The sequence below is a fragment of the Hetaerina americana genome, unplaced genomic scaffold, assembly GCF_022747635.1.
Source record: "Hetaerina americana unplaced genomic scaffold, ioHetAmer1.1.p SCAF_12, whole genome shotgun sequence".
NCBI classification, from domain to species: Eukaryota; Metazoa; Arthropoda; class Insecta; order Odonata; family Calopterygidae; genus Hetaerina; species Hetaerina americana.
This window is the reverse complement of record NW_027286292.1, coordinates 32,460,095-32,471,172: the sequence shown is the minus strand read 5'-3', so window position 1 is coordinate 32,471,172 and position 11,078 is coordinate 32,460,095. Positions and strand designations below refer to the sequence as shown.

The 11,078-nt window shown below is 39.4% G+C and overlaps 1 protein-coding gene across 5 annotated transcripts in view; it reads left to right on the top strand.

Moving 5' to 3' along the window:
• The first annotated feature begins 2,174 nt into the window (after window positions 1–2,174).
• The window catches only part of Ssdp (Sequence-specific single-stranded DNA-binding protein), a 155,624-nt gene continuing 146,720 nt past the window's right edge, over window positions 2,175–11,078 (top strand). For 3 of the 5 annotated variants that reach the window (XM_071582872.1, XM_071582873.1, XM_071582871.1), the window contains exons 1-3: window positions 2,175–2,470; window positions 8,756–8,828; window positions 9,716–9,777. In XM_071582872.1, the coding sequence (XP_071438973.1) occupies window positions 2,415–2,470; window positions 8,756–8,828; window positions 9,716–9,777 (191 nt within the window). In that variant the 5' untranslated portion in view covers window positions 2,175–2,414. The remainder of the gene's footprint in view (window positions 2,471–8,755; window positions 8,829–9,715; window positions 9,778–11,078) is intronic. The other 2 variants (XM_071582874.1, XM_071582875.1) reach the window with 1 other exon arrangement.

The following is an 11,078-nucleotide window of genomic DNA, read 5'->3' as shown; positions in this document are numbered from 1 at the left end:
ATATTTTCTTATATTCTGTTAATTCTGATTGAAAAGACGACTCTCGTTAGGATTAGCAGACCCTAGATCCTATAATAGGCTATGAGCTTAAGGTTTCGACACATAGAGATAGTACTGCTTAGTTAATCTATTTATTTACTTATAATTTCATCCCGTTGATTTACAATGGCAAAATATTATATATTTCATAGCGGTTAAGCTAAATTTCAAGAAAAAATGTACTAGTTTAGGAGACAGTGTCTAATATTTTGTGAATTCTGAATGAAAATGCGACTCCCTTGACAAATAGGGGATCCTGATTCCTATACATATAGCACCTCTACCTCAACAAAGAATTGGACTCCGGGCGGCCACACTCCGCCACAAGTTGAATCCGTGCGGCCCCATTGGCGCGGCGAGTTGTCAAAACTCCAAGAGTGAAGCCCTTCCGCGAAAGAGCAACCTTCCTGTCAACCTTAGAATGAAGCTCAGTCCCGATACCCTCCAAAGCAGCGATACGAGCCCTCGGAGCTACGCACTCATCGGCAGAGGCGTGCATCGCGACAGATCATGAGGACCTTCTGTTCAATGCCTTTCACCCACTGCGATTGGAACTTAATTTTTATTTTAGTTTAATTCAAATTTCAAGAAAAAAATGCTCCAGGTAAGGAGATTTTGTCAAGTACTTTCAAAATTCTTCTTAAAAAGTCGGCTCTCGTCGCGAATATTGGGCCCTGGATGCTATATTAGACCAGGAGCATTAGGTTTCCGTTTATATGCACATAGAGAGAGTACTGCGTAGTTTTTGAGCTAAATTTCTAGACATTAAATTTACTAGTTTAGGAGATATTTTCAAATATTTAATACATTCTGATTGAAAATACGACTCTCGTTTCAAATAAGAGAGTAAGGTGAAAGGTTCTCTACCTGATAAAGAGATGGCCTTCCAATCGGCGAATATTTATGATCCTGCCTGAGTGAACGTGTTAGCTCCTTATACAAGTTTCAACTTTTTCTCTCAAGTAGTTTGTATACACGTATTCTTGCAGTAGATTTCTTTCGCGTCTGAGTGATTAGTGTTTAAGCTAAATGTTAACAAAAATGTAGTTTAGGAGATAAAGTCTAATATTTTGTTAATTCTGAATGGAAAGGCGACTTTCGTGACAAATTGCGGGTCCAGATTACAATAGTAAGCTATGAGCATGGGGTAACCGTTAAAATACGAATCGAGAGAGTACTGCTTAGTGTTAAAGCTAATCCTAAAATTTGTATCCTATGGTAGGCAATGAGCTCAAGGTTTCCGTTTACATGCGCATAGAGAGAGTACCAAGTTTATTTATTTATAATTTTCTGTCATTATTTTACAATGGTAAAATAGAAGATATGCCATGCTGTCATAGTGTATAAGCAAAATGCCAAGAAAAATAATGGGCTAGTTTCGGAGATATTGTCTGATATTTTTTTGATTTCGATTGAGAAGACGGACTAGTCACAAATAGTGGGCCCTGATTACTATACTAAGCTAAGAACCGTTCACATAGACATCGAGTACTGCCAGGTGTTTAGGACAAATTTCAAGAGAGAATGTGCTAGATTGGGGAATATTGACATTTACTCGCTGTATTTGGATTTGAAAGGCGACTCTCGTCACGAATATTGACCCCTGGATCCTAAACTAAGCCATGTGCATGGAGTTCTGGTTAAAACAAAAAGAGGAAGTGCTACTCATTGTACCGGTCACATTTCAAGGAAAAAATGTGCTAGTTAGGAGAAATTGTCTAATACTTAGAAAATCCGCTGAGACAGCTGTTATCGCGGGCAAAGTTCAATGAAGTGTTGTTGTCACTTCATCATATTTTCTTTTGTATGGTAAAATTATTTCTGAATACCGGTTCAGATTACCTTTTTTAAAATTTAATAGTGTTTTTTATTTCATTAATTCCAATGATTTTTTCACATTTTTACGTTGGCTGTTCTGTTCGGAACATGAGGCTCTTCTATTCAATGCTGTCCCCCCACTGAGATTGGAACTTAATTTTTATTTCTATTTATCTCCATCCGTCGGGAAAAACCTATACACAAGTAATAAAATAGTAATTTTAATTTTCATCACTACATAATGATGACCTTTATTGATATAAGCTTTGTTTTAGTATTTCTTTGTGAATCAATTATAGTTCCATGAAAATCCGCCAGATCGACAGGGAGGTAGGGGGTCAACCGGCACAGCCTACTCTTATAAAGGCTTAACCAACAGCCGACGTCATCTAGACGGACTTGCTTACAGAAGCAAACCGGTAGTGTGAAGTGTCAGCCTTACTACCAAATGAGCAACAGAGCCATTCGGAAGTACGGTTTTGACAGGTCCCTTGACGTTGCCATGGTCACGGGGTCTCTGACGGTCTGACAGGTGCGTGACAGTTGAAGTCTAAAATATGTACGCGAAGGGGAAAGGCTCGACGGTACCTTCAGATGCTCAAGCACGTGAAAAGTAAGTATCATCATTGTGTAATAAGTGTCGAACCCTTCTGCGGGATGAAATGAGATGATGGCAGCACACCATTTTGAAGTGTCGGTATTTGAGTTAGTGATGTGTTGTTTGAATTCTCTACAACGAGTGTTTTCGTTGCAAATTCTAAGGTCTTTATTTAGAAATTGGCCTTGTGTGGAGCGGTGTTTTCCTTCAAGTTCGCAGACGAATAAATTTGGTGTATTTTATTGGGAAATACCTTCGCTCGGTCTTGTGAATTCACATATTTGCAGAAATTGGTGTGTTTTGTGTTAACATCGTGTGCATCCCAAGTATCCTTTCTTTTAAGACTGTGAAAAACATGTGAAAAGCTCATGTAAACACGACTCGCGAGATCGGTCACTAAGTCACCATTTTGAAACTCGAGCTATTTCCCAGCGTCCCGATTGGCCGGTTGTATGTTCTGGCTCCGCAAAGGTAATGAGACTAGGCTTAATTTTCTGTGGAAGTTCAAGTAATTTTAATACCCTGTCTATTTCGAAAGGAAGTAACTCTTGCTTCGATTAATGATATAATCGATCAATCCATTTATGAAATAAAAAATAAATACGTTATAAGTTGTACTCGAATTACTCAAGAATGCTTTGTTGAACATCAGTTTTTCTCTCTTTCATGAATTATATTATTAAATCCATAGTTGTTGAAATTATAAAACAATGGTCTCTTGTGATGATGTACAATTTTCTACTTGATATCGTTAGTTGACATCGTTGAAATAGAAGGGCTAATGAAGTCGCAACGACTTGATATTTAGCATCGGAGCCGTGGAAATTCTTTTTATTAGATTTGAAATAAACGCGCCAATAAAGTTTTTCCTTGACTGGCAAATTTCATGTATGAATGGTAACTCCTTTGAAGGAGAATACACTTTTCATGGGGCCATTTGGAAGCGTTTCCTTGTTTAAAAAATTTCAACATGCAATAAGTCACGTTCCCGGGTTGTTTTAGTTTATCAATTTTTCTTATAAACAATATCAAGTTCCGATCCCGCTGTCAACTGCGAGGCTACTAATTTATCCCTTTTACGAAGGATCCTCCCTCCTATGAACTACGTCCTTAATGTGATGGAATGGCTTTTGTGTTCTGATGACCCCTAGAGCTGTGCTGGCGGAGGAATTGATAATTGATCCCATGCGAGACAAGTCGAAGGTAAAGAGCTAGACGAAAGGTAGATCACGCAGCGTCTGTTCATCAGTGAGGCGTCTGGACGTGAGGCAAAGGCGTCTGGACGCGGTGGGCCGGCCATTGGGTGATGGTATCACGTTGATATAAACCTTTAACGAAGGCACCTCGACAATTATTCCCCAGAACTTGATGACGGACAGTTTGGAGAAAATTAGTCCTGGCAACTACAAGACTCGGTCCTGTGTCGTGCCCGACAGTAGGAGAGGCAAGCGACCTCCGCGGTCGTCATCTCACGCAACCCTTGCAAAATAAAACCGACGGCAGCTAAATCCGACCTAAATAGTTACAGTTGGAACTTGGAATGTGAGGACAATGTTGAGGACAGGAAAATTTGAGTGAGAGATGCAAGTTGAAATTTTACGTCTATGGGATATTGATGGATAGCGGTGATTACTGGAGTGATTGCTATAGAGTAATATACAGCGGAAGGGGCAAGAGCTACCGAGGGATTGCCATAATATTGGATAAAAAGGTAGGAATAAGCGTAGGCAACAACGAATAGAAGAGCAACAGTAGAAATAAAAGCAGTGCCGACAACCTTGGTCACTCTTCAGGTATACCTGCCACCAATCAATCATAAAGAGGAAGAAGTCGATAGGATATACCATCAGTTAGAGAACATCATCGCGTGTGTTCCTGCTGGGAACCATATGATAGGGATGGAAGAGATAGTGATAAGGTTGGAGACTACGGTTTAGGTACGAGATATGACCGCGGCGAGAAAGCAATTGAATTCTGCAGGAGACAGGGGTTAATCATCACCAACGCTTCGTTAATACACCACAAAAGAAAATGGTATCCATGGGAATTGCCAGGTGACCCAGAAATGTATCAGTTAGATTATGTTATGGTAAGGTACAGATTTGGGATCAGTGTGATCAATTCGCACCGTTTCTCGGGACCGGATGCAGACTGACCACAATTGAAGCGTTCGTTTGAAAAGGATAAGGCTGAGGCGGCTGGTTAACAAATGGAAGCTTTCCCTGGACTGCCAAGGATGGTCGATCAGCAGGCTGCAGAGAAGATCATGAATGAGGGAAAAGGGCTGGGTATAATCGAGGAAAAATGGGAGTGTTTGAAGGAAGGGATATCGAAAGCCGCAAAAGAAACTATGGGCACCAGTAATTGGAAAAGGACAAGGAAGCAGACGAAAATTACGGATGAGTTGATTAGAAACATATATGAGAGAAGAACATTGAAGAATGTAAACAGAGCTAGGCAGAAGTAAGTATAAAGAGTTAAATAATAGTTTAATACGGGTAACAAATAAAGCAAAAGTAGCATGGTGGAAGATTGGGTTAAGCAAGGGAAAAGGCGCGTGTGATCCGATTACAGTAATGAGATGACTAATCGAGAGGAATTTGAATACAGTCAGGGCGTATTTGCCTGTTTCGTAGATGTCGAAAAGTGGTTTTATAGTTAAGAAATGCTGAGTATATCGCATTAAGTAGGAATAGATTGTAGGGACAGGAGGCTAATCCACAACCTGTACATGTTCATGACTGCTCAGGTGCGAGTAAAGAAAATTTTCCAGAAGGAAAAAGACTAAGCTAAACTTTGAATTAGGGGGGCAAAAACTAGAGTAGGTAGAAGACTTACCGCACCTCAGAAGTGTTTCAGACCAAAATGGTCGAAGTAGTACGGACGTAAGGAGATGAATTGCACTAAGGCAAGAGGCTTTCACAAGGAGGAGGGAGTTGATGAAAGGGAAAGAATGGGATTCCTAATTCCAAGTGGAAAACCAATAATCCAGCTCAAATATGTTAAACGTTAGACGAATTGTGATCAAATTGAACAGCATAACTTCTGATTTGTTGATTATACAAATATGCATCCCAACATCAAGTGCATAAGATGATGAGGTTGTAAAATGTTTGTGGGTATTGATTAGGTGATTAGGTTGTCAAAAGACAGACAATATAGTTATAATGGACGATTTTAATGCTCTTATGGCATCTGACGTGAAAACAACGGAAATTTGGTCTAGGAAACATCAATTATAAGGGAGAATTCTGCTTAAATTCTTCAATTAACACAACCTGGTCATCACACAAATTGTTTGTAGTACCTTTGAGAAGAAGGTACACATGGGAAACACAAGGAAAAATTAAAAGGTATCAAATTGATTACATCATCGTTAAACAACGGTTCAGGAATCAAATAAAAGCTAGCCACAGTTACCCAGGTCCGGATGTTGGCATTAATCATAAATTAGCTGTGGCAATGTGGAACCTAAAGACTGGGAAAATTAGAAGAGTAGTTAAGAATCAGTGGCTCCTGGAAAAACACGAAAGAGGTAGGTTGACGAGAAGTATGAAAGTACGAAATAGCTGAGAAATGGGAAGAAAGAGTATATTGGAGTGAAATCAAACGGGGAATAGTAGAAGTGCCGGATAATGTTCTGAGTAAGGAGAAACTTGAATGTCGAAAAGTTTGGATTATGGAGGGAATTTAAACAAAATTGAGAAGAGAAATAAGCTAAGAGCAAAGAAGATTGTGGAAGAATACAGGAAAGTAAACATAAGATAAATAAGCTAACAGATGAAAGTAGAGAAGAAAAGACAAAACTATGGGTGAAGGAAATGGAAGAATAGTATAGATGTTAGGCAAACGAGGAAAGGACAGGAATAAGATAGGGATGTTGGATGGGATGAAGGAAGTGCACATAGATGAAGAGGGACTTAATTTAGAGTAGGTTGCTGGATTGTGTTTTCTTAGGAGTCTGGAAATATTTATGTGGTAGTGTCCATCCAAAACCTACCTTGACCGGTAGATTACATTACATAATTAAAAACCAAGTTTCTTTTCGGTTTCCTGGCCCTTATATGTTTGGTTTCTCCCGGATAGTTTTTGTACAAGGTAGGTGTTAGTAACTGTGCAGAATGTAATCTCTCTATTTCTCCTGTCCGTTGTGGTTCCATTACCTTATTCTCTTTGGTCATTACGTGTGCGTTGGTTTACCTTGTTTACATTGTGCACATTTGTATACTGAAGGGCCAATTTTAGCAATGCATTCTTGCAATTACTCTGTCTGTGACATGTTCTCCATTTAACAACATCACAAAATTTGACCGGAATTTCGAGTTTCCATTTAAAACAATGAATGGCTCGAAATAATTTTGGCTAACGAGATGCAACAGCGATCGCAGCCTGGTGGTGGAAGCGCTTCATCTACTTGGCCGACAACGCGTTGTTCGCTGTCCAGAGTTACGTAATTAATGTTTTACTATAGACGTGTTTACCTCTTATGAAGTTATTTTGGTTTACTCCCTGTAAATAATATGTATTAACATTTTGTTATTAACGTATTTAGACATCTTGGATACTTCTGTAGATTATTTGCCCTTGGGATAATTATTGCAACAACTTTAATGATTTACCTGCTTAGCAGTTATTCATTTCAAGATGTCAATAATTAAAAAGTTTAAAGTTATTTCTGCAGAATTTCAAGGAGTAAAAAGATTCAGTCTACGTCATTGTTTATCCATACCGTTTCCGGAAAGTCGCTGAAGGCGTGTGTCGGGGTATGTTACGACCTCAACCATAAAAATATTGTTGGAGCTGTTTGTGAAACGAAGTTTTAATTTTTTCTAAGTTCGCATTCCTTTTATTGCTATATAGTCGCGTGTTGAGCGGCGCGGGAGACGGCTGAAATAAATATTTGGATTTATTTTTTGACTAATTTGTCACTTCTGTTCGTCCCGCCGATATAGTTGTGAATATTTTCTCAGCATCAACTTTATAGTTAAGTTTGCTGCCTTTGTAAATGATGATAATTGTGGAGTCAGAATGGAGCCTTAAGTTAAGTTATATTTTTTACACTTTTAGTGCGATCAGTTCAAGTCATCATTAACCCAGCACCATTTCCCCGTCTTTCACTGTAAACATGGTGCTTTCCTAGGTGCATGCCAATCACTAGTCGCCTGTCCATTGCGGACCCTTATATCATTAGAAAGGTCAGTTGGCAAAATTGCGTATGTTTGAGTGTCGTGAATCTTTCAACGGAACAAAACTATATCCTCATCTTAACTGAAGACGGACGAGGGTCGCTACGTAAGGTTTGAGGCAGACTATGTTGCAATTTCAAAGAGAGAAGTTATAGTCAAGTGTTCCCGGCTCAACTCTGTGGAAAGTGATGCTAATTAAATGAAGAATACAATGTATCTTGGAGATATATCTAAGAATACAATGTATCAAGGACAGTGGAAAGATACATTATATTCTTCATTTAATGAGAGAAGTTATCTTTCCTTGGTTAGTCTCAGTAACAATATTCTGCAAGTATATGGGATCCTAACAAAGTTGGATTAATTACCGAATTAAATCATTCGCAGCGTAGAGGAGCTAGATTTGCAAAAAGTTATGATAAACTTTTGCGTATCCAAAATATTAGAGCAGCTAGTCAGGGAATCTCGCACGGAGCGCAGGTTATATTACAGATTAAGGCTCCGGCATAATTTGGAGGGACGTCTTTTTAGAAGTGATGTAGAAAGTGTATTATTACCCCTACATACTACGGTCGGAGATATCATGTCAGTAAACTTAGGGATATTAAGTCTAGAGCAGATAGATCTAATATGTCATTAGCGATAAGGGATCAGAATAACATTGTACGGCCACGGTAGGGGTAAAAGTAATCTGGTCAAAATAGGTTTGGTGTGTATTCACCCCCTGCCACACATCCTAGCAGTGGCTTGCAGGGCCCTAAAGATACAAATGCAAGGAAGCGGGAGGTGGGTCGACGGTGGCGTCCTTTCCAAGTAACGCGTGTAAGTTTCAAATTGCCCGGCTCATCGCTGTCGCTAAGAGGTATTCCTTTGTTTCTCTTTACGCGGCATTGAGGTATTGGGAGAATGGAGCCGGCAAGAGAGCACTCCGTGCAATGGTTCTTTTTTGTATTTTATAGTACCCTGCAAGCCACCGCTTGAGTATGTGGCAGGGGATGATAGATTCTTTGTTTGTTTGCAGTTCAATTTATTCTTGTTCGAGATGGTACATATTGGCACCTAATTGGAATCTTCGTGTTTTCAATGAAATTAATCGGAAGTTTTTTATTTTTAGGTTAGCACTGTACGTTTACGAGTACCTTCTCCATGTTGGGGCACAGAAAGCAGCGCAAACATTTCTCTCGGAGGTAAAGTATAATTTTTTTCTTATCTTTTTTTAAATATCCTCGTACTATATATTTTAGCAATTCATTGATTAATAGCATTAATGAGAGTTATCTTATTGGTCTACGAATATTGTGATATTGGAGTCTAATTTCAAATACACTGTCAATCAGTCGATTCAACTTTCTCTACTTATGATAAATTGTTTTTTACGTGTTTCTTGTGGTATATTGCATTCTGTGTTCCTGGTCGCTTTTTAAGTTGCAAATATTTGCGTAAATCTGTGTGATGACATTTGGCATTGATCGAGAATACCTTTTCAGTCACGAACAGCACGTAAATTTTAGATTAAATTTTGTGAAATAAGTTAGAAATCTCATAGCCTCTGGACTGGATCTATTTTTGGTCATATGTCAGCTTCAAGAATCTTTTTGCCTTCCATAAGCTTACTGTAAGTGTCCTGAATCTTTAAACCGAACAAAAATATATCCTTGTCTTTTTTAAAGGTAGATACGAGGATCGCTACGAAAGTTTTGAGACCGACTATGTTGCAGCACCTTTCTAAGAACTGCGGCGTCCTTTCTGAGTAGCGCGGGCAAGTTGCAACGTACTTGGATTATCGCTGTCTCTTCCTTTGTTTCTCTTAACGCGGAATTGAGGTGTTGTGAGATTGGAACCGGCAAGTGCTGGGGCACTTTCATGCAATGATTCTTCATGACTTAACATGTGATAAGAACGAATTTGAAAGCTTAGATCGTTAGCAATAGGCCTTCGAGGACCTTTGCTCCTTCCCGTGCGACAAATTTAGCGGTTGTGTCACTCAAAACTTTCGTCGCGACCTTTGTGTTATGCTTATTTGAAATATGTGATGCTATTGTTTGAAATTCTGACTCTTTTTGTAACGTTTCAGATCCGGTGGGAGAAAAACATAACGCTCGGGGAGCCACCGGGATTCTTGCATTCGTGGTGGTGGTAAGTAAAATGTCATGCATTTTCTTATTTTCCGTTAAAGGATTAATTCTAGAGCACATTTGGACGCCAATGTATCGGGATTGGACCAAAATTTTAACATCTTTGTGTAGCAAACATTTGGCATGCTTCAAGCTCATTTCGGGGATTGTTTGCCCCATCGTAAAATTGAAGTCCACTAAGGACCTTGATTTTTTATATTGTCTTCATTTTTTACCATTTGACGTTTGTTTGCAAGGCTTTGTAGTGCCAAGTGAGAGCTTGACTTCATCCCCAAGTGCACAGACTCTGGAGTGAGAGAAACGAGTCCTGAGGCTGTATATTGTTGTTGGGGACGAAGCAATAGTTTTCGCGTATTTATCCAGCTTGGCATGTGAACTCATTTTGTCCCCCCACTCCAATGAATTCATTTATGTTTGTCTTCGACGAAATAAAATACTGGTGTGGTGCCGCTGCCCTGTTCCTGTCTTCATTCATAGCTGATATTTTTGGATAATGTGTTTCGTATCGTGGTACGGGTACCTCAGTAAAATCGAGGAAGTATGGCATGGTCGTCAAAATACGTTCCTCTGTGTACCCTTGTTCATTGAACTCTTTTTCATTCACGGTCTGTGGATTTTCTTCTTATTTACTTGGATGTTTACATCGTCTCCTAATACGTGCACGCAGTATATCACATTCCATACCTGTGTATTTGGGGGCGGAGACCATGAGTTGAATGTCCATGTAATGGTGGAATTTCCCCTTCTTGCTTTTCAGTTCTATATGACCTGTCTTATTTTGGTTGAGGCTTGTCATACAAATGTTTTTGGTTCATTTTAATTCCCTTTTTTCACATAACAAATAACTACTTAATTAGGCTATACTTTAACCCTTGTTTTGAATTGGGTTTTCCTCCAGCATACACACGGATTTTCGTGTTATATGATAGTTTATTAACGAATATTTTCCCTCTTTCCCTCCCTCTCCCATATCCTTCCCTATCACTCACCCTTCCCACCTGGTGCCTGCATCCCCTGCCCCACACCTTTTTGATAGATCGCGGGGTATTTATGTCGATATCGATACTTATGCTTGGCAACACTTCAATGAGGTGATCATTCATTTACAATTACGACGCATATTCTCCCGATCTATTTCCTGGTATCGGTGCCCAAATCCATTAACGAGGTAATCCTCTCTGTACGTAGTGATCACCATTCCAGAGGAAGAAAGTATTCCTTAGACAATGTCCCACCAATTCCGGAAAGTCTCCAGGTACGCCCGTTGTGGCGAGTCCGCTGACGATCTCCAATGAGTCTTTG